Genomic DNA, 24,450 nt, shown 5'->3' with positions numbered 1-24,450 from the left:
ATAATTTTGCCTTTACATGTATGAATGCGCAGTTATATAATTTTAGAGTGTCATTGTGTTTCAAACTGCTCCTACTGGGTTTGACGAACATACAATTGAACAACTATCCAGTTTTGTTACAACATTGTATGCAAATGGTGCATTCCACTAAGCGTTCAGGGCGCCTAAAATACTCTTTTGGGCGTTCCACATAGCAACTACGATGGTTAAGCTCGCGGTAAGAACGTCATGACTAACGTTCCCGACGACCCTTGTCAAGAAGTGGGTCGAAGTGAGCGGGAGAATTGGCGGAATTTTCAAAACTCAAGCAACGCAAATTGCAAACATGAGAATATATCTCATTATTTGAAGCGGTATAGGATTTTATGAATACTTTTAACGCATTCTTGTAACGCGCCACCAAATATTTTATTATCGCCGCAGAATATATTTTGATTTTACTTTAATGTAAATCAGCTAAGCACTCCACTAAAAAATTCAATAGCCTACAAATTAAAACATAACCTCTTAAAGCTTTCGCTTTATTTCTTCTGTTTTGCCATTTTTTAATATTCGTCTTAACGTTCAAAACGCCTCGCAAGCCATTCCACTTGAGTTAACAATTATAACGATCTGGACTAAGTGAAACGAGAGAGATCGTGGTTGTGAGTGCTTAGTGGAATGTACCTTAAGAAATACGCTTTTAGAATTAGTTATATAAAAAAGTAAAAATAAATTATAGTTTGAAAAAACTAAAAAGCACACTTTTAGCAATAATCAAACTAAATATGTCACCACTATAAAAGCATTAGTTGCTTTCTATGACATATCCGAACTGGGAATCAGACTTATATGTAATCATCATAAAACGCAGAATTAATTTAAAATTATTATAGAAAGCACCCTACTCTCATCAGTAATTTGATTCTTCTGCAAAGAAGCGTGTTTTTAAGTTTTATTAACTATAATTTTAGGGGCTATAGAGGGCTATAAGGGCTATAGAATCTAATTGGCAGGATCTAATAGTTTGGATACCGATGAAGATCTAGTTCAAATGCTCTGTTTCAAACTTGTAGAGATATTAAAGGAAGCTTATATCCATGAATAACGTTAATTTATAAAATTGGTTCGATAAATATTTAAAAAATGTTAGTCACACATTTCCAAGACAAGTCTGCGGTAATTTTGATTATTGTGAACCATAAAAAATTCCAAATTATTGTTAACATAAAATTCCAACACTCACTAATCTGAAAAGTCATTTAATAACGACATCTCAACTAATGAACATTATCATTAACAAGTAACCTCATTAAAGACGACAACAACGACTACTTCCATCATTTAGTATTTCATTAATTTAGTCTCAACACAATATTAGTGTTCCATATACCATTTGTGGGTAACGGAAAATTCTAATTTGAAATGAAAAATTTGGTTTTTATATTTACAACTTTTTTGTGCGTGGCTTGTTCAACGTGTGTACCTAGTTTGGTGTTATCTTCAAATTTCGATCCCGCTACAAAAATTGATGATGAAAAAGAGGTATGTGTGTACAATATTATTATTTTTAAAAAGTTGCACAATACACAAAAAGTGTAGAAACATCTGTTACGTACCTACGAGGTCTGACATTTTAAGAGACTGTTGATGAAAAAATTATTTATTATAAAATTATTAGGTGGCGATAAGATCCCTTTTAAAGAAACTCGCTTTCGAACTAATACACCGATTCCAACGATTGTTACAGTTTTGGAAGTCTTTGATTGATCCTCCCACAGCACCCTAGTTTGTATGTACAGAATCAAATAAAATGCGTTCCTTTTACGACCTTATTGAATTTGGCAAAAAGAAAGAATACGATGGTGATAAATCCGGTGGTTGTGGTCACTTTGGAACCTTTTAGGAAGCGCAGTGGCAGGAAGCATTGTCGGTATGCAGTATCCTCGATATCTGGGCGCATTGTTTTGGCCTTCAGTTGTTTTTGCTCTTCTGAACTAAAAGCTACTTAATGATTACACGTCTCCTATCACTATATAGTTATCTTCGCATTAGTCGTGTCAGTACCTCGCCTACCTCGACCGGTATATTTCCTCTTGCTTCGTCTTCCTTGCTCCCTCCATGAGTGAATCTTGTGGGCGGCTAATGGAATCATCACAGCAGAAAATTTTATCGTGACGTGTAGCTTCTCATTCCGTCGTCTGATTCATCTATTTGAAAATTTTCTGAAAACTGGCACACACCTACAGTGAAATGTGGTTACGCAACATTTAAACTATAGGTACAAGAAGATCAAATTCTTGAAATTATTAACGAATAATCAATGAAATTGAACATATTTAACATTTTTAACCTAATGACTGACTAGCAACTCTATACACAACGAATATTAGGTTTGTTCCAACATGCTAATCTGGAATGTTTTTGGAATGATTTTTGGAAGTGTTTAAATGATATTTTTTGCGCAATCTCCGGCTATGGACGGTTCTTATAACAGTACATGCCATCAACAAAATATCGTCCGTATTGCGGTAACTGCCCGGTTGGAATACTACCAAGGACAGTAATTTGATGGATGGAAATGAACCTATTGACAACAAAAATCCGAATACCACAGATCTTCTAACCAGCATAATTTGAGTTCAGAGCTTCAACACAAAATACTGCATGAAGCAGAACGCAACATGTTTCCCTAAGATATCCATTCGATTTTTCAATGAACTAGAGGAAATAAAGATAAAGCTTCCGCTACTAAAAAATGAGGTACGGTTGGTGGAGGAATTGGTGCTTCACAGTACCTCAAACTACGCAAGAACTTGGCTTCAGCTTTGAAAATGTTACATAAATAATCGGAAAATAGTTGGTATTCAGAAAAATATCAAAGATTACTGAATGCTGTTCAAAAAGCCACACGAGTTTGAATTTCTCAATTGCATAAAGTCGTTTTACAAAAGGATTTTGCATAAAACTATCACCTCTGAAGAGACATATATGCATAATTACGTATAAATGCGAGCAAGTATAGAGTGGAGAAAGAAAGGCGAAGAAAACCCCGTGAAAGTCAAAATTCGTTTTTCTGCGGAAAAAGTATTGGATAAGAATTTTTTGGAATTGGAGGCATCTCCTACTGTTGGATTTCTTACATTGGTACCAGACTATTAACGCAACCTACTACTGCAGTCTTTTGGATCAAGTTAAGATTTAGTATCACGTGGGAAAATATCTCATTCCTGAGGTGTTGCTGCTCTACGACAACGCCAGGCCCTTCTTCTTCTTCTTCCTACTCCATTTTAGGCAGATTGCCTGTTCATTCTTCACAGCACGCCTAATGCCTCAATTGATGGTAAGATTATCACTCCATCTTTATCGTGGCCTTCCCATACTTCTTCTCCCCAGTGGTGAGTTGTCTCGTGCTATCCTTACCCATTCGTTAATATTTTCCACTCTGCATTTTTGCCTTATGTTGTCGTTACGTTCCCTGTCTAGGAGAGTTTTTCCAGTAATTTTTCGTACGACTTTCATTTCGCTTGTTTCCTGGAGCCTTTTTGTTTTTACTGTATCAAGCGGAGTTTCTGCTGTGTACATCATTATTATTCACGATTCCATCAATTCCCACTTCTTTTATTTCCTCAGATTTTTCTAAATAGCATTTTACGGATAAAAAAGCATACACTGATCATAAAATGAGAATAAAAATCGAAATTTTGTCTTCTACGATCATCAATATATTAGTATTTCTTTAATTTTTTTATATCCCGCAGCAGATAAATTGTCTTGATTTTAGGACTCTTTTATCGATTAATTGCTTTATCCTTTACATTTCGTCCTAATTTCGATCTTTAACAAAATACCTATAGCAGTATTAAAACAATAAGTTCCAATATTTATGTTAGTGATATTTTTCATAGATACCTGACACTATAAAATCATCTGATTTGGTTATAAACGAATTTAAAATAAATGCAAATGTTTCAAACCGATTCGCAAAGACATTGATAACAAGTAAAGTGAAAAATCCAGATGATAAAGCAAAAGAAGCTGTATTTAGCGTTGTTTTACCAGAAAAAGCTTTCATTTCTGAATTCGTTATGGAAATTAAGGGACAAACTTATAAAGCATACGTTAAAGAGAAAGAGGAAGCTGAAAATATTTATAATAAGGTAAACTATCACATTTTTCCACTTGTATCTTTGATATAATTCTTCGACATTAATTTTACTTCATAGTTTAATATAATAACATTGTTTCTCAAAATTAATTACATCTGCTTCTTAACAGTATCTCAATGTTCTAGGCAATAGAAAGGGGTCAAAGTGCAGGATATGTTGCATTAAACGCAAGGGATTCCAACAGATTTACCGTATCTATAAATGTTGAACCTGAAACTAAAGCAATATTTCTGCTAACATACGAAGAGCTTTTAGAAAGAAAAAATAATCAGTATGAACTCATTTTAAATATACATCCTGGACAAATTGTGAAAGATCTGCATATACAAGTAAGATTTATTTACAAAACTTATCTTCAAATTAGCGCTACGTTAAAACTCGACTGATTTAACATGTAGAAATAATAAAGAACCAAATTCAAAATTTATAAACTATAGTGTTAGGTTTCAAATATGAATCTTCTTCCCTGATTTGCATTCAACGATGCCAGTCTCTGACAAGAAAACACCATTTTGTAACTCGCATAGTAGTTTTAAAATTTTACATAAATATGACAAACATATTAGTTTTAATATTTATGGAAAGAAAACAGTTTCATTGTTGAGTCAATATACAGAAGAAATATTTTGAAGGGTTCATATGAACACGGATGACGTCCGAGGTCGTCATGTAAGTATAATGGTTAATAAAATCATGGCCCCATACTTATGAAGGTCGAATAAAAGTAAATGGGATTGCTAATATAATAAATATTCCCACCAAACGGCTGTGCAACATTTTACATGAAAGATTATATATGAGAAAGGTAGAAGTAACTTTTTCCATTGATATGTCACAGTAGAAAAAACGTGAGTCACCCTTATTACTCCAGAAACAATGAACTTCATCCAAGGAATGAGCTTTAAAGAAAGCAAAAATTATTTTTTCAATCAATTTGGTCATAACCACAATGTTTTGAGATTCCAAAGGTGTAATTTCACAGATTATTTAGAAAAAGGGAAAAACAATAACTAATAAATGATTTGTTGATTTACCGACATTTTGTGATGTCGAATTTAAGAAAAACCGACCGCATTTGTTGATAAAAAGAGTTTTATATCATTTACCTCCTTCGCTATGTTACTCTGATATAACTAATTTCACGACATTCTATTCCCAAACATAAAAAAGTAACTTTTTCGTTGAAAAGTCAAACTACTCTCGTGCTACACCTCCATAAATATTCTTTTGTTTCAAGTATTAAAATGATTAAAATGATTGATCAAAATAAGACTTAAAATTTGGGTTTGATGGATTAATAATTGAACATATTAAACAAAATCCTCCCTTTCACCTTACATCCAACTTTCTTCAATTTGATTTTAGAACAGATTCATGGATATTTCAGTAGCAAGTAAAGCAAAGAGTTGTCATTAATATCCTTATCTTAAGCAAACATTTTTCAATTATTCATTTATATCTTCGTTAGAAGAGCAAGCAAATAATTTTATTGTACCAAAAACTTTGGCTTACTTTCATTGATTCCAATCTAATGGAATTGATATTTTACTTATAGGTGTAATTCGTTACTATTGTAGGTTCAGGTAAATGAAAGCAGACCATTAAAATTTATAAGAACACCAAGTCTTCGATCCGGAAATGAAATAAGTAAAAATGATGACAACTTGAATACGGATGCACATATTCAAAAACTTACTCCTTCGAGTGCTATAGTTACATTTAAACCAGATATCGTCCAGCAGAAGAAATTTATACAGAGCTTAGGTGGAAACGAAGCTAAGGGACTAACTGGTCAGTTTGTAGTGCAATATGATATAGAAAGAAACTCGACAGCTGACGAGGTCGGTAAATTTTTTCAGATTCTTCAGATTTTTGACATATTTAGAGAATATAACATGCTTCTAGTTTTTTAAGAACTCTAATACTAAATTATAATCCATAGCTGGATTAATTAAATGATCCAAGACATTAATTTGGTAATAAACTCCTCAAATGTTGAACTGTAAATACTGAAATGAGACGAAGGAATTCATTCAATTCAAGGTCTTAGTATAGCTATGATTCACTTCCTCCATACTTGCAATTATAAGATTGAACAGTTGGTATTATTTGTATTTACTGTTTCAGAATTTAGCATTTTAATCATGAATTTTCTGTAGCTAACATAGTAATTATGAGCATCTGTCCAAACATCTGATCTAATGATGAAGTGTTTGGTCCTTTTCAACACCAAATGCTGCAATTACATCAACTAGATACTCACTTAAAGTAATAATTTATTAATGCTTCTAAATGCTCGTGATTTTAGGTCTCTTCTGTTTTAAAATTAGTTTTTTTAATAATTTTTTAAGCATTGATAAAAACTATGGCCAAATTTGAGTATCAAATTGTGTATAAAGTGTCGATAAAGCCTAAAGAACTCTGGATTGATTGCTAGTTAAACTGAAATGAAATATTCTCTGATTATTGTTCAATTCGAATGTAGGTGAATCCCTAAACTTGATACCATTCCCTATTGGGATATAATACATAACCTACACAAAGCTGAATAACTTTAGAAGTGGACATATGGTACTTTGTCTAATTACTAAGTATCCCTAGATATACAAAATAGTGGGACCAGTGAAAATTTGCAGTATCTGCAGATAATACACTATACAAATGACAAAATTGAGAAAATTATATCAGTATGATTGAATCCACGTACATTTTATCAATATTTTCATAAGATTTCAAAAAATCACTTGCCTAACAATTTTTTGTGAATTTTGTATCTGTAAAACCAGCATATTTCATGAAATTTTTTTTGGAGAGTGGAGAAATATAGTTGAGTAGCTTTTAAAATTCACCATTAAACTCAAAAAACATTCGTTTTTAAAAATAAAATCATTTGTTGAATTTAAATTGAATTGTTTGAAAGTTTTTGGTGAACATTAATCTTTTCTTTTGGTTATCAGGTTTTACTTGAAGATGGATATTTTGTTCATTTCTTTGCACCAGATGATATACCACCACTTCCAGAGCACGTTGTATTTATACTTGACACTAGTGGCAGCATGTATGGTACCAAGTTGAATCAAGTAAAACAAGCCATGGCCAGTATATTGAGCGAATTAAAAGAAACCGACATATTTCATTTAGTTGAATTCAATACCAACGTTTATGTTTGGGATATTGAAAATGGAAATAAAACACAAGTAAATATTACCGACGACTATGTACCTTATGAAGATATATACGTAAGTAGAAACATTACATACAGTGTGGTTTAAAGTAACTGATATATTCATTTCTCACAAAATTATAGATAATACTAAATAAACTCGAAATATGTCAATTTGAATATTAGACGGTCAAATAATGAATTGATACATACAAGTTAATAAGTAAGATAAGAAATAAAGTAAGGGTTGCTAATTCCATCACCGTATTTACCAGCTCATAAGGGTGATATCTCGGAAAATTGGTCTAAGGAAATTTTGAGAGACCCATTTCATACGAACAATCACTTACTGAATTTTTTGCATGAATTTAGAAACACCCTGTATATGGCTTATATCACTACTGGTGCTTTACATCTCTATTTGTAAATGACTTGGTTCTAAAAAAAGTTAATAACAATGAAAATTGTGCAAATTTTCTACCTATTCTTTCATTAACTTCCATTTTGGTGGGTAAATGAACGTATATAATTGGAAAATGATTTTTTTTCCAGAAAGCGCAACTTCCCGATGCAGTTCTAGCTACTAAGGAGAATATTGCTAAAGGAAAAGCTGTGATAGAAAAACTTAAAGATGAAGGAATCACGAATATTTTGTCTAGTATTGTAACTGGTTTGCATCTAACTAAATCCACATATAAAAAACAGCAAGATCTGTCTAAACATCATCAACCTATTATAGTTTTTCTAACAGATGGAGATCCGACAGCTGGAATAATTAATACTGAACAAATCGTTAACATTGTAAGTTTATTCTATTTATTATCTTGTAATAAAAAGTACCAATTTCTGAGATTAGTGAACCCCAGCCAAATGGCCCACAATAGGGAATAACGCAGTCCCTTTTAGATTTGTAATAAATAAAAAAAAAATTTCGAAAAATAAAAAAAATTAAAAAACTCCAAACTGAGAAGAGCCGTTTTTACTTGCAAGCTCCCTTTTCGTTTTCTTCTACTCAAAAATCCTAAATATCCGCTTTTCCTTCTCCAGAAAAGCTAGCAAACAACGCTACGCAACCACCACAGCCCCAGCCTTGCAGAGGAGCAGTTCCTATATCAGGGCCCACTCCAAAAAACCCTCCACCTATTAAAATTTTCCTCATTTTACCAAATCCTCTCCAATGAATCTCTCTCTCTCTCTATGGATTAGTGAATCTTATTTGACTTGTTCTCAATTGATTGTTAATTCCATTATTTTATTTTACCAACAACGTTTTTGGATTCTCTTTGTATTTCTTTATAATATTAAATTTGATGTTTTTCATCTAATTTCCTTTCTAATTTTAACTTAAAGATATGTTCCATTAATGTGATAAACTTTTCATATTAAATTCATATCTCAACTTTTTGGTTCCATCGCAATTTGTAAAAAGAGAAAAATATATGACACAGGCTAGAGGAAATTTGGCTAGTAATACATCCACTAACAGTTAACTCCTGAATACTAATATTTTTGTAGTGGAATTCCTGTATCAATTTCTGAGATTAGTGATTCTTATTCTACTAGTTCTGAGTTGATTGCTAATTTCATTTTATCAACATTAGCATAAAGATGTTCTTGTCTTGTGCGTTGAGAAAATTATTCAAATCAAGATGGTATTGAAACATGGAATCCAAATTCTGGGAAAAGTTTTATTAATCAGTAGGTGTTAAAAAAATATAGTTTTTGGATATATCATTCTGTACTATTAAATTTTATTTTCTTCTTCTAATTTTCATTATAGTTTCAACTTAGAGATATATTCCATTAATCTGATAATATTTTCATCTAAATTCATGTCTAAACTCTTTGATTCAATCGCTATTTGTAAAAGGAGAAAAATATATAGCACATGCTGAAGGTAATTGGGTAGTAATATATCCACTAACAGTAAAATCCTCGATTGAATCTTAATATTTTTGTAGTGGAATTCCTGTAAATCACCATAACTAGACAATCAATTAAGAATCTTGGATTTGTTATTCTGATACATATTAATTCTTAATAGACTTCAGTAAAACGTGATTTGGAATTTTCCTAAAGTGATTTGTGATGTACATCACATTACAAATATATTTTGTCCAGATTAATCTCTGAAATCCAAACTAATTTCTGTTGATCTCTTGTTCTAGCTTGCTATATATTCTTTTTTGAATGTTCTGGAAATATTTTGGGCAATCATTTTCATTTAAAATTTGATGTCAACAACTCTGGTTTAATATATATTGTGTTATAAGCAAATGATGGAATATAAGAGATAATACATATTATAGATGAGATAAAAAAGGCAAAACTATCCCTATACTTTATGCATTTCTGTATCACCACCATTATTTTTATTCGTTGCTGTATATAGTTAAAAGATCCTGTTCTTTCCTGAGAAAAAAAATGGCCACTTTTGTTTGACATGACAATCATTTATTTGATTAAAAAATACTTGTAACATATTCTGTTGCGACTGCAATTTGTAGTATTGTCATTTAGTTTTCTATAAAAACATATACAAACATTAATAAGTTATTCTTAGTAAAAAGAAAGTATTTCTATTTCAGATTGCAGACTTGAATTCAAAAGAACAAAAAATTCCCATATTTTCATTATCTTTTGGAAATGGTGCAGATAAATATTTTCTAAGAAAACTTTCCTTGAATAATTTTGGATTTTCAAGACATATATACGAAGCAGCTGATGCTTTTCTCCAACTTGAGAATTTCTATAAGGAAATTTCATCGCCTTTACTCTCAAATGTTCATTTCAAATACGATACTGAAGTTCAACAAGTGTCTAAAAAAGATTTTCCTATTTTCTTTAGAGGTTCGGAATTAGTTTCTGTGGGAAAATATAAAGGTAAGTATATTTATTGGGTGACTTTAGAAAGCAGCAATGCTAAATTTTCACTTATTGATAACAAAAGTCAACACAGTTTTGTTCTTGGAAAGTGAAGGGACGATTCCCAAGTAATTTGTGTCTTAAAATCCAATTCAGGCAAAACAGAAGAATTTGAATTTGAATTCATAATACAACGGATTAGGCAAGTAGAATAATCCAGCTATTTAATATAAAACCGACAGAACCAATGACACCATACTACTAAGCTTCATTTAACAGTATTTTGATGTGAAACAACAGCTCACTAAATTTTAGAAATTAAATTTGAAAGATGTGAAATTACATTACTAGAAATAATTTCTTCACAATATAATCCATAATAAATATATGGAACGATGCTACTGAGTAGGCAACTACATTACATGTCGTTTCAAATTCCAATATTTTCCATTTGTTTGATATTTTTAACACGTTGAGCCCTTGTGCGGTCCATAGGCCCGCAACTGAACTTTCTCCACAGCTTAGAGCAGTCCTACGACATATTCTATTTCAAACCTTCTCCGCGGTCGAATAGACTGTATTTGAAAGTGTTTAAAAGTTTGGTTGGACCGTCCTGAGTCCTTCGAACATGACCTTACAGTTGGTCTATTTGATTTTATTCTAGTATTCATATTTTTGTTCGTTTTTTCGACATAATTCGAATAATATTTGTTTAATATTTTTATTTTGTGCTACTTTTACATTACCTGTACCTATTTTTGTTAATTTTGTTTTTAAGGGTATAAAAAACATGACTAAAAACATAACTATTACAATATAATAAAAATTATTTATGTTTTTCCAAAAAAAAAATAAAATAATGTAGTTTTTCAAAACAAACATTGTAAAAAGTTATCACTTCTTTACTTTGGACTTTACAGTAAGTTTTTCTTGATTTTTTTCACTGTTCCTCACGCATTCTCTTCTCACCTTGTGACTTAGACCTTCTTTCTTCATTAGTCAATGGGTTTATTTGGTTTTGGTGTCTTGATGAGCCATATCGGTAGTTTCTTTGCAGTAACTCCTTTGCTACACTGATTTGAAAATCAGTTATTGGTATATATATAAATAAATTGCTGTACCAAATAACAGCTCAATAGCAAATTTTCCTATAACACAGCAACATCTTTCTCAAAGAAGTGTTGTCACCTGGCATTTGTTATAACCGCCCACGGCTTGAGGCTTTATAACCAGTCCTGATCGTCTTTCGATGCTAATTGTCTCATCAGCATACTTTGTAGAAAACAAAACGTCGCGCTCTGGGCCCTGGGAAAAGTTTTAACGGTGTTCTCTACCTCGTGCCCAGAGCGGTCCTATAGACCGCATACACAAAACATTTTTTCGCATTTTTTTATTTCAAATAAATTGTTTCTCTATTTTTTCTTCCACACCCTATATGGAGTGTAGAACACAAACAAAAGTTTTGACCTCTGGGGAAAGTTTATCAATTTTTGTTAGGACTCAACGTGTTAATTGAACTAGTGAAAATGAAAATTTGAACATTGAAGCCGAAAGACTTCTATTTCAGGACCATTTGTGTGCACTGTAGAAGGTTTTGGAATTGATGGTCTCAATACAGTTTCGTCAACAATAGAAACTCCAGTTTCTCCTTTAGAAAGACTTTGGGCTTACTTAACCGTTAAAGAAAAACTGGAATTAAGAGAAACTGTTGAAAATGATACTCAATTGATACAAGAAGCATTAGATCTGGCTCTTCGTTATTCATTTGTCACTGATGTTACTTCTTTAGTCGTGGTCAAACCAAATGAGACTAGTTCTGTGGATACTGTAGACGCTTCTGGTAAGTAACTTTTCTTTATAAAATTAGAAGCTGAGAAAAATATCTGGCTTCATACAAATTCTATAATTTTTATTTGTTTCAAAAGTTTTCTCACTTGATTCTATTCAAATCATATTTTGATAGTATGGAATTGCTTAGAACTTTTGTTTTGAAAATCAATTCATAGTCCGAAATATTTTTAAGAGGATAAAGAGATGTAGATATTAGGAACCATTCATAAATTACGTCACACGAATTTTAGGACTTTTGTATCTCCTCCCGTCCTTGTTATATTTTTATAATCCTCCCTCCTGATGTGACGTAACATATTTTTCAAATTATTGAGAGAAAACAGCTATTCCCATTTTTTTCTTAGATTTTTTTTATTGAATAATCTAATAACAACAGTCAACAGTCCAATATTTCAGACAACCTAACAAACTTCTAGTTAAAAAAAGAATATAATTAGTAATAGTACTTCATAAAACTTTTGACCCCCTGCCCCTTGTCACATTTTGGTGATACCCTCCCAACCCAATAACGTGTGACGTAATATATGGATGACCCCTAACATATAGACCATTGTTTCTACCCATTGGTCCTATAAATAAGATGAATATTTGGTTATAATTAGTATAAAAGTACCTAGCAATAAGTAATCTTTTGAGCATATATCCGTTTTGTGCTACATTCATTTTATCCATTAATGTATTAGTGTTCCTTCTTGTCAATTATCAAAATATAATATGACAAGTGATCCGGGATAAAAAATATAGTTTAAAAAAATGGTCATCAGAAATTTCAAATATTTTTGTTTCAGTGGATGCAGGAGATCAGCTAGATAATTCTGCTTCGGGTGAGTTATAGTTAAGTAATTTTGGTGGTATTCGGTTAAAGTTATTTAGTTAAAGTATATAAATCACTGGTACTCAGATGGGGTGAGCAATTAATATTAAATTAAAAGCCACCGTTTTTTTAACGAGCGACGTTAAAAATGAATGAAAAAGGGTGTAAAAGTTGGAAACACCTTATGAATTCAATCAATAATAGAAATTGAACAAACTAAACTATCCTCGGAAACGATTATACTGGGACTTATCTATTGAAATCCGGGATGGTTGCAGTCCTCAACTGGATTACCATATGTTAGATTGTATTTGTTTCTTGCGATTGTACACCAGTTGAATCTCTTGTGGTTGAAACTCCCAACCTGGCAGCTGTAGAATTGCGAAAAGAAAGCAAAATAAGGAAGGAAATGGGAGCACAGGTAGAAATTACCAAAGAAAGAACGAGGAGGAAGAATAAATTTGAATAAAAAAGGGCTTATCCTCTAACGTATAAAAAACTGTATTTATATTTTTTTAAAATATAACCAAACAAGAATCTGTTCTATTCTATTCGTTCTGTTCCCCATATAAAGAGAAAATACGAGTTTACACAGAAACACAAACACAAAATTTACTTAAAACAAGAGGAAATTAATAAAGATAACTGGAATTTTTCTGAGCACAATAATAAAAAAGCAAATAAAAACTTACCAGCGAATATAAAGAATAATATCACCACATTTGTGTAGATAGGTAGAGGACGATTTGGAGCACATTCCAAGGTTTCATTGAATTTCTCGAATGCGTGGGAGATCGATAACAAATTAATTTCTTCAAAAACTCGAATGTTAGAATAAGTGACTACTGGCCACAATATACGAACAAAGGAATATTAAAGTTTGAAGAAAAACATAACAAGCCAAATGGCATGTTAGAAAGCATACTGATGGAAGTACATTCCACACAGTAGGTGATTTAATGGCGAGCTAAGTCTGTTTTGCAATGTTTACAAGGGAACTATCGCGTCAAAAACGATAACTTAAGTCTTAAGAGATCGCTTAACTTGTATGAAACATCCGTATTCAAAATTGATATATTTTTTATCTGAAAAGAAAATGGGTTGCTCAAGTGGTACTTGTAGCTACTGTAGATATGGTATACTCTTTACATATTAGTGGAGGCCCACGTTGCACATCCTGTTATTGCTGTTGGGACAGTAACTATGTTTCCAATTATATGCCCACTAAACATATTAATATTTGCTATTTTTCTCAGAGACATGAATATGTAACGTTAAAATGCACCGTTTTTCAGATAAGGAAATGTGAGTTACTTTGAGAGATGTATAATAAAATGTTTACTAATTGTAAAAACTATTTAAAATATACACACTTTTTTTTCAGAAAGCGACAATCTAGGTTATTATTAACTATTTACAAACAAAAAAATGTAGTATAGTCAAGGTAAACTTTCACTATGTATATACAGGATGATTCATTAAGAATGTCCAATCTCTGAACTGTATATTCTAGGAGAGATGTTTACGCATCAATATGACCAACACGTTTTTTTATAAAATATTTTTAAAGCTTTGCGCAAATTACCAATTGGGTCTCATGAATGAAAAGTAACATTTTGGGAAAATGTAACACTTTTGATTCAAAGTTCAGCTTCCATTCAGTAAACATAACCAAGTCTTACTAGCAAACTTTATTAGCAATGCTAAATTAGAGTACAAACTGTCTAACCTCATGGAAAAATGTGAAATTGCCAATTTTTAAATGGAAATTATGAAAACTAACACGTTTATATGAAAATCTTGATCCACTATTAATATTTAATCTACCTCAGAAACTAGCAATATTTGTATAAAACATGGTGGTTGGATTCTTGAATATTTATTTCATAGATTGAGCATTGAAGCTATGCAAATATTTGCTCAAATTTTTAATGAGAGTTATTTCAATTGCGATCCCCACTTATAAATAGCTCCCGCATAAAATAATTGCATATTTGTTTGGTTGAGATATTAACCTCATTTTATTAACCATTACAGCATTATCCGTGTTTATATGGCAACTTTTAAAAGCAGAGCATTTTCAGAATATTTACGTAACTTTTTTTTCGGTGTTTTCAATTGATCCTTCATCTTTGACTTTATATGAGTATTACAACTAATCTATCTATTATTTTGACACATGACATCAGAAACATGGAAATATAGTCACCGTAGCGAAAGTGTTAACTTCAAAAAAGTGATTCCCCCGTCAAACCACCCTCGTATATAAGAAAAAGAAGTCCAGACTTTGATCGAATTATTATAATATATTGAAACTCTTATTTTATCTAGTAATTGTAAATATGGAAATGTAAACATCACAGCTTATGTTAACTCTTTGAATTGTTTATTTTTTCTTTTATCGGCTTCTTCGAACTCAACTCATAAAAGCATTTTCCTGTCTGTTGAATGGTGAATTTTCCTACCTCGAAATGTTGTACACTATTGAAAGTTATATTCTGGATTGTTCAATCACAATTGATATGGTTTTTTTCTTATAGCTGTAGGACTACGATTTGGCAGTGATGATGATTTTCCTAGTAAGTATTTACCATATTTATAACATTCTCTAAATTGTTGCAATGTATTACTGCGAAAACATATTTAATAATTTACTTTATTGTTATAAATGATATTAATTACCCTTATTTATAGTCTAAAACAAAATATAAAGCTTTTTATTAATTTCATAGTTCTACTAGTATAGTCTAGTTTCAATTGGCACGCCTTTGACATTTTTAGAGAGTACCACTTTTAACATATTTATATAGTTTTTCATTTTTCACAAGTATTTTGACAATAATTAGAAATCAATTCCTAACTTATTTAGACATAAAAACCAATAATAATGTATAAATTAACTTCAGACAAACTAACTTCCACAAACGCTACTTTACATCTAAGTTACACTGTGACGCGCTTTTCGATAACCAAGTTATCGTCTTCAGAGACTGAAAGTAAAAGCGAGAAAAAAGAATGAATGTGAAGATTCCCGTCAAGTTTTTTTCCGCTGGAGAAGGTTCCTTGGTGGTAAAATTCAGAATAAAACAGGTAAGTCAATTCATTAGATTTTAGTTTACCTTCAGTCTCTGAAGAAGATAACTTGGTTATCAAAACGCGCGTCAGACAGTGTAATTGTGAGTGTTGGTGTAGTGGTGGTGTAAATTGTATATTCAGTATGCTTCTTTACATCGCCTTTAGCTTGAATAACGACATGGTAACGTGAATCCATGTCATATTTCTCAAAGACTGGTTTTCAATTGTCCCTCTAATATCATAGGAAAAGCGCACTCTCTTTTATATTTAATGCCCATAGTCTCTATGCTGGATAGGCCCATTTTAACAATGGAATATTGTAATCCTTAAATCATATTTATGGTATTTTTAAAGCAGCCCAATCTTGATAGAATATAAAATCCTATTTCGAGGTCAAAGTTTCTTCCATTTTGGACAATAAACATTCCTTCAGAATGGTTAAATATTTATCAGTATTGATAATATGTATAAAGACATTCTGAATGAAATGTTTCATTTCTTTTATATAGAACAATATTTAACATAAATTACTATTTTGAAAATTGTCACCCAGTATCCAAGTTTCTTAGCTTCTTTGTAACATGTGGATCTTGAAACTCATCCTCTCACAGCATCACTGCAACGTACTTAATGCAAAGTCCCTATTACTATTGCAATCTAATTTGTCTTCTGTATTGAGATCGGTGAAGGTTTTTCTTAAATAAAAAATTAGTATTTTAAAATTATCTTCTTCTATGGTGCTACAGCTCGCTGGGGACCTTAACCTCTCTAAGTTTTGTTTGACTGAGTCAGAAAATGTTCTTATAAACTAGCCTGCTTAATGCTCCTTCCAAAATGGTACAACATTTATAGTTTTTTTTTTACTAAAAATTGAATAATACCACGTTTTGTCATTGAAGTCGTAATTCTTCGAAATTAAGAAACTAAAAAATAATAGTTTTAATTGAATGTGCAGCCTTCTTTTGTCTCCATATCACTGAGAAACTAAATGACCTTAAACATTTATTGACTATCTCGCTCACACTCATTGTTCGGTCGGTAACGACGTTACGAAGATGATCAGAGGTAATACCTGCGCACTGCACCGCAGGGGCGCAGGGTAAATTTAGTACTGCTCCTTGTGTTTAGTGCTACACACGTGTTCTTTAATTCCTTCGTCTTGAAGTTTCGGTTTGTATTTTTATGATAACTTCGCATTAACTTGGATTCCGTTTTGCTAGTGTTTGGAATTAGTTTATTGGATACAGTTTCATAACGACGACTTAGCGCTCTTAGTGGACTCGATTTACTTTGTGATTTGGACTGCTTTTAAGATGGCAAATAAACAACCTGTGCTTTTCACCTCTAGTGAGTACACAGACATGTTGTTAATTTATGGTGAGACAAGAAGCGTTTCTTCACGTGCTAACGTGAGTTATAACGCAAGATTGGCAGCGAGATTGTACTCGGAAAGATACCCTAACCGCAGGCGAGCATCCCATGAGATTATTCTTCGCACTGTCAATGCCTGCCGAGAAGGCAGAATCCCTGGCCAAAGAAGTTCTCAAGGAAGACCACGTAGTACTCAAGAGGATGAGGTTGTACTAAAACAAGTATCGGAGGACCCATCTACTTCATTAAGGGTAATCGAACGACGTACTGGCGTTTCTAAATCGCAAGCGCAACGAATTTTGAAGAGGTATGAATACTACCCGTACCATATTCAAAGGGTTCAAACGCTGTTAAGCAGTGATTATACAAAACGTGTATCGTTTTGTCGTACAATGCTGGAGAAGCATGAGGAAGACCCAAATTTTTTCAACTACGTCTTATGGAGCGACGAGTCGGCCTGTAAAAGAGATGGGTATCTTAATCTACATAATATTCACAGTTGGCAATTAGAAAATCCGCATGAAGTAAGACAAGACCGTTCGCAGCACCAATTTAAAATAAATTTATGGACCGGGATCCTCAATGGGCAAATAATTGGCCCATTCGAACTCCCTGCTACCCTTAATGCAGCAATGTATTTAGAATTTTTACAAAATGATCTACCCATTCTTTTGGAAGATGTGTCTCTTGAGACAAGAAGAAGAATGTGGCTGCAGAATGATGGGTGCCCTGCTCACTATGCCCGCGCAGTTAGAGCTTATCTGGATGACACATACCCAAGAAGATGGATTGGCCGGCTAGGACCAATTTTGTGGCCCCCACGCTCCCCAGACCTAAACCCACTGGACTTTTTCTACTTGGGATGTTTAAAAGATAAAGTGCACAGTAAACCAATTCGATCGGTCGATGAATTGCGGCAACGAATCAATGAAGCAGCTCGCGAAATTACTAATTTAAGTTTAGGACGTTTAAAGACACAGCTTTTAAGAAGATGCAGGTTATGCATAAGAGCAGGTGGCAGAAATTTTGAAAATCTGCTATAATAGTTTATTCAATGTAAATTCTGAATGGTAAATATTTATTTGAATGTTGTAATTGTAAAATCTAATGAAAATAAAAAAAATACAACCCTATGTTCTGTACCCAAATTATTTTGATGCCAGCCTACAACAACAATTATAAAAGGATAATGGATAACTCTATTAGACATTGCTAAACTAAAAAGCGATTACAGTAACTAAAAAGTTGTAAGTTGAAGACAAAAGTCGGCTTAACTTTGTATTACGTATTATTTTTTATTTGAAGTATTGCGAAAGTAGTACTTCAATGACTATACTTGATATTATTTAATTTTTAGTAAAAAAAAGCTATGAATATTATACCATTTTTTAAAGAGCACTAAGTAGGCTAGTTTTTAAGAACATTTTCTGACTCAGTCAGGTACATTTTTTTTCACAGTCGCTAACCAGACTTTAGTTAAGGTTTTCGCTTTGAAACAAAAGGTAAGATTGAGTTGTTTTTTTTTTAATATCGTGCTACTTTTTATTAAAATGAATACTGGGTTGTCTCAACCAACTATTAGCGGTAGCCCAGAAAAAAAAAGAATTATAAATTAGAGGTTTTTTATGCCCATAACAGACAAAAATAGGGCAAAAAGTGGAGATTTTCTGAAAAAACCTAAAAGTGTTAATATCTCGAAAACTAAAAAACTTTTACTGAGGTCATGTTGCTTTTATTTGATAGATCTAAAGCCGATCTACCTCCCGTGTCAGCCTGGCGTGCAATTTCTGGGACACCCTGTATACTCTTGATAAAGCTCGATACTGTGTACCGTTTTAGGAATATTTTGATTTGAAAATTATAAAGTAATAACCGATGCTGGTATGAAGTAATGATAAATATATTAATTAAACAAAAAATCATAAGATGAAAATTTAAAAAAAGGCTAATAACATAGAATAGAATTCAATTATAGTAGATGTTCAAGATGTTCTCCGTTTTCAAGAATATAAAAGTCTATCCATTTTTCTAAAAAACCATTAGGTAATCTTCTAAAGAGTTGGGAGTCAGCTATGAGGTCATTAAAGTGACGTTGAATTCTGTCTTTCAATTCTTGAGGTGAATTTACCTCTGTAGCATTAACTTTTTCTTTAAGATACGACCACATTGTGTAATCCAAGGGATTAAAATAGCAAGACCGAAGAGGCAAATGAATCGGAGCTTCTGCACCTCTACCAATCCATCGATTAGGAACACGGTTATTCAACTAATTACGACACCTTCTATCAAAGTGCGGTGGAGCTCTATCCTGCATAAAAAATAGAGATCTTTGCTCGTTTTCCAGGTAGAATGTGATAACTTATTAATTTATTAATTAAATTTGCTGCCCAAACATTAACTTTAAATGAGTGCTGGTAATGTGATACCCTTTTGAGATGTGGATTCTCATCACACCAGTAGTGTGCATTATGGGAATTAAACCTAAACCTTATCACGTAAAAGTGACCTCTTCCGTAGAAAGAATACATTTTAAAAAATTTGGATTGAGGGCTGTTCTTTCTTATGATGTTTGACAAAAATCCAGTCTAGCCGGCAGATCGTCTGGCAAGAGCTCTTGGACTTGTATGTAAATGTTGCTCGTTAAGTATCCTCGAAGTACTTGAAGAAGACGTATTTGTTTGTCTTGCCACATTCCTTACGTTAACGATTTTGATCAACTAAATTTAAAATCATATTTTCTTTATTAATAGTTCTTGTTTTTATGTATCGCATTCCCGGTTTCTCGACAACGTCGTTCAATGGCTCTAAATATATTTTTACTTGGTTTCTTCGAGGAAACTTTTCTGCATAACGCGTAACAGCTGCACTAGATTTTCCTAAACACTCGCCTAAGGTTAATAACATGTCAGTTTATGAAAATTTTAATACATTTTGATAAATATCTAATCTAACAAATAAGGTTTAAGATATGTAATTATTATTGACTCAACGTTATAACTATCAATGAATGACAGTTTTCCATGGTAAACTCAGAGAATATATTATTACCATATAAACTCAAATTTAAATAATTATGGGTACTCAGCTATTAGGGGCCTTAGTAACAAAAGTTTGAGTCCCAGAACCGCAATACATGATCATCAAATTGTTGTTTGTTTCGTACTAAAGCCTCCAATAACTCAATTCCCATACTTATTTAACTTTAAAAATAAGATCCTATACTGATGAGATTGGATTTTTGTGAAACGTTACAAGAAACGGAAGCCCTCATTTCCAATCTTTTAAAATGTATTCCTTTTATAGCTGGAGTCTAAATTACGCGATAAAAAATGTTCAATTCACATAATGCTTACTAATTAATAATAATAATAATTAATAACTTTATCAGTACTTTATCGGTTGTTACTTCATAATTTTCAAATCAAAATTTTCCGTACACAGTATCGAGTTTTATCAAGAGTATCTTTTTGGTGTAAGATTAAATGAGGTTTAAGTTCACTTGAAATTTTGCTTAATAAATCAAATATTGAAAAAATTATGCTCAATACTACTTGGTACGAGCCGCGTAGCTAGTGCCCTCTATGAGAGTCAGGCATAAAAACAAATTCATTGGATACATCAGCTTCCAAAACATATTCGTATAAAATTTCAATACAATTTTTCACTGAGCAAACCCCAAATATTTTTCAGTTTTCTATCTATCCTAGAGACGGGATAACCTTTTTTTGAAACACCGTTTATATTCAATGTCTAAGTATAACAATTTGTAGGAAATGAATTTCTGCTATTTAATTTGGTGGAGTTGTCGAAAAAAAACTTAGTTAACACGAAAAATGCTTTTAATAATCAAGTTTTCCGAAGAATACGTGCAAAAGTTTTTTACTATTTTTTCCCTGTCACTTTGCAACGAACTCAATAAACATTTAAAACAAAATTATATAACAAAATATAGATTATCTGAGACTACTTGTATGCTACCATTAATACACGTTATGATATTCTGCTTTTAATAGTGGCGGCGAGAATAAAATTGTTCTGTTACAATTTTTATTTTTCAATTGAAAAAAATAAATAGTATAAACATGTTTTAAGTAAAGTTTCAAACTATAGTAGGTGTGCCAATAGAAATAGGACAGAGCTTCTAATTATAAATGACACATCCCGCAAATTTGAACTTTTTCCTCATTATGTGCACATATAATTAGGTCTTTGTCTACTACATGTTTGTTCTAGTTAATCTCGATGAAGATGATATGGATGTATTTGACGTGTTAACTGACTGTAAGTATTTGATTATTATCAAAAATAATTTTTTATCAACTAATTAATAGTTTTAACAAACATAGAGACTGTTGTTCAAAAATGTGACTTGTTGAGAGAGCTCTTTGAACCGTATGACAATGTTGTAAATAGATAAGACACCGATGATGTGGACTTCTAAACAATATTGTCAGAGTTTATTCTAAAAATACGTAAATAAATATATTCCTAGTAATATTTACACTTGGCTTTCAAAGCAGATTCGGTCATCGAAGGTAATATATTTAAAAGTGCTACTATAACGTAAAGGGGTAGGCTATTTAATACAATTAACTTTGCAGCTTCTACTATGATCGAGCCTTTAGACATACGTGAAGAGATACCATGGATTAATGAAACTTTGAATGCCAATAATGGATTTACTATATCAGGACGTGAGTATTATTTAATAAGAGATTCTAAAATAAATCTAACGCTTATAAACTTGGTTTTTATTACTAGTTTTTGTATGTAAATGTAATAGCTTATCACATAAATAATGTATAGATGAATACGAACTTGGTGAAGATGTGATAGATATTCCAAAAGTAAATTGTACGAAAACGCCACTAAATGATACGACACTGGGCCAATGTGTTTTGTTACATCAATGCTTTCATATGTTATTAAATCTGAATACTTTTCAAGATTATCAAGAATATTTTTGTCCATTAGAGAATAAGTAAGTACATTTTGACTTTGTTTTATGAAATTTTCTTGAGTAAAGTGTTTGGATTTGTGAAATTTCTGGTATTTTTGTCGTTTTACTAAATTTTGAGAATAGTTCAAATCTTGCATTAACTTGTATGTTGTATCTACAATCATTTCATTTTAATATGTTTGGACTGAATTTGTTTTTGTTTATTACTAATGCCTACTAGATCTATCAAATGGTCCAAAGTGGGTTGATGTTCTTTATTTTTTACTAGAAAATTGAGGACTTTAATTTTTCACCTACAAACTATAACTGCTGAACATAGCATTGGGAATGATTTTGAAAAACATAGAAATTTCAATGTATGTATGTATGGATTTTGGGGTATCATAACACTGCGACCCAAAGGATTTCTTATGCCCCCTTTCTTGCTGTGATACTGGAGAGCCCAGTATTTACAGCTGATCCACCAATCCCACTTCTTTTAAAAAGTCTAGATTTTAGGATGGCTGTAATTGCCAGAGATCTTCGTCTTCTATTTCAAGCGCTCCCAGATGTAATACTTTGGAGTTCCTTAGATTTTCACACTTCGAGAGAATGTGGATAGAGGTTTCGTCCTCTAAGCAATAAAATCTGCACGCCGCATTACCTGCTAGGCTTAGCGTCTTCAGATGTTTATTAAGGCGACAGTGCCCCGATAGGACTCCTGTTAGTATTCATAGATTGTTCTTACTTAGACTGATACATTCAGCAGATCTTCTCTGGTTATAGTTTTCCAGAAGAGTCCCAATAATTGGTTTTGATCTTATCTACCTTCGTTTCCAGTGCTTTTTATATTGTTCTGTAGCTGATACTAGAGAAGGGTTAGGGTCCCATAAAGGTCTTGTCTGTCATTTCTCCTCACTTTGGTGTGTCCGGAAATCCATTGTAGGGTAATTTTATGTTTCTTGCCAATTCGTTCGATTTTTCTAAGAAATCCCAAACGAGTTTGGATTTTATTATATTGGAACTTAGAGCTCTAATGGCTGCTTGACTATTGAACAGAATGATGATCCCTTCTTTGCGATAGTTCCTCTCTAGATTGAACTGAACACATTTTTCAATTGCATAGATTTCTGGGCCCGTACACTCCTATTCCAGTTCCGTCTGCTGTTTTAGATCCGTCCAGATACCATTTAATGGCAGTTCTTTTCGTTTCTTATATAGTGTTTTGATCCAACTTGCTTTCACAGTTTTATATTGAGGAAAATTTTCCATCTCGGAAAATTCTAAGTGATGTTTTCTCTGCCACGCTTTCCAGTACAATGTGGAGAGGTAGGAGATTTAGTATCACTTCTAGTGTAGCTGGTCAAAAATTGAATATCCAAATTTATTATACTTTGATAATATCACATGTCTCAAATGCAATTCAACCACAAAATTACTTTAATTTCCTATGGAACACACTACTTACTATTACTACTAGACCAAAACTCATAACTACACTGTCTAAAGTATGTTTCGATATCTAATTAGGTCCAAACCTTTTATACTGAAACGAGAATCTGTTAGTGTATTGTGGGTTTTGGTGTAGTAGTGATTAATAAATATTGTTTAAATTGAAATTCTTATCTCCCACAAAATACTTTCCAACACTATTTGTAAGGTATGGAAGCTCATTGAACTCGATAGACTCATGAGCCTGTCTTTTATGTGAGTTTTGTAACTGCAATTGTTTTAATTTATTTCCTTGTCGATTTTGGTTGTGATCCATACTTCTTGCTCTTCAAACTGCTGTACATTATTAAGACAAATGATTAGAACATACATATCCTATTATTCACTACTTTTATTAATTCAGAACAATTTTATTTTTCTATTAGAATTTATTTATGTAATTATGTTTATATAATAATAATTCAGGTTAATTTTTAGGTATGCTGGAATTTGCTGTCCCATATAAAAAGGGAATAATTTTCATCTTTATTGATAATATTTAAAGTATAATTAAATAAATTTATTAATTATACTTGTTTTATTATGTTATTAAGAGAGAATTAAGCTTATTTAGCTTGATTCTAGAGCATCGAAATATTTATCTAGTTGAGGAACAGTTTGATCTCCAGCTTAGTCTATACAAAGATTGCTAATTTCTTTGAGGAAATGTGGGTAGCTATGAAGTCGCAATAGTAATGTGATAAGCAAAATATGGAAAAATTTGTTAAAAGGC

The 24,450-nt window shown here is 32.0% G+C and overlaps 1 protein-coding gene across 1 annotated transcript; it reads left to right on the top strand.

Annotated features, from left to right (window-relative positions):
• The first annotated feature begins 1,341 nt into the window (after positions 1–1,341).
• LOC130900861 (inter-alpha-trypsin inhibitor heavy chain H4-like) lies at positions 1,342–24,245 on the top strand. Its single transcript, XM_057811772.1, has 14 exons — positions 1,342–1,524; positions 3,888–4,139; positions 4,274–4,477; positions 5,726–5,989; positions 7,106–7,387; positions 7,864–8,112; positions 9,900–10,194; positions 11,744–12,016; positions 12,816–12,851; positions 15,382–15,420; positions 21,521–21,568; positions 21,889–21,981; positions 22,094–22,268; positions 24,156–24,245. Exons 1-14 carry the CDS (start codon positions 1,405–1,407, stop codon positions 24,181–24,183), a joined length of 2,358 nt encoding a protein of 785 aa, XP_057667755.1. The 5' UTR covers positions 1,342–1,404; the 3' UTR covers positions 24,184–24,245.
• The last annotated feature ends 205 nt before the right edge of the window (positions 24,246–24,450 follow it).

This window comes from Diorhabda carinulata, chromosome X, assembly GCF_026250575.1.
Source record: "Diorhabda carinulata isolate Delta chromosome X, icDioCari1.1, whole genome shotgun sequence".
NCBI classification, from domain to species: domain Eukaryota; kingdom Metazoa; phylum Arthropoda; class Insecta; order Coleoptera; family Chrysomelidae; genus Diorhabda; species Diorhabda carinulata.
Note: the sequence above shows the minus strand (reverse complement) of the source record. Positions and strands in the feature narration are given on the sequence as shown.

Excerpts from the sequence above, each read along its gene's own strand:
- LOC130900861 (XM_057811772.1), top strand. The coding sequence starts at position 1,405 with ATGAAAAATTTGGTTTTTATATTTACAACTTTTTTGTGCGTGGCTTGT. Across the intron at positions 10,195-11,743 it reads TTCTGTGGGAAAATATAAAG|GACCATTTGTGTGCACTGTA; the intron begins GTAAGTATATTT and ends CTTCTATTTCAG. Across the intron at positions 21,569-21,888 it reads ATTTGACGTGTTAACTGACT|CTTCTACTATGATCGAGCCT; the intron begins GTAAGTATTTGA and ends TTAACTTTGCAG.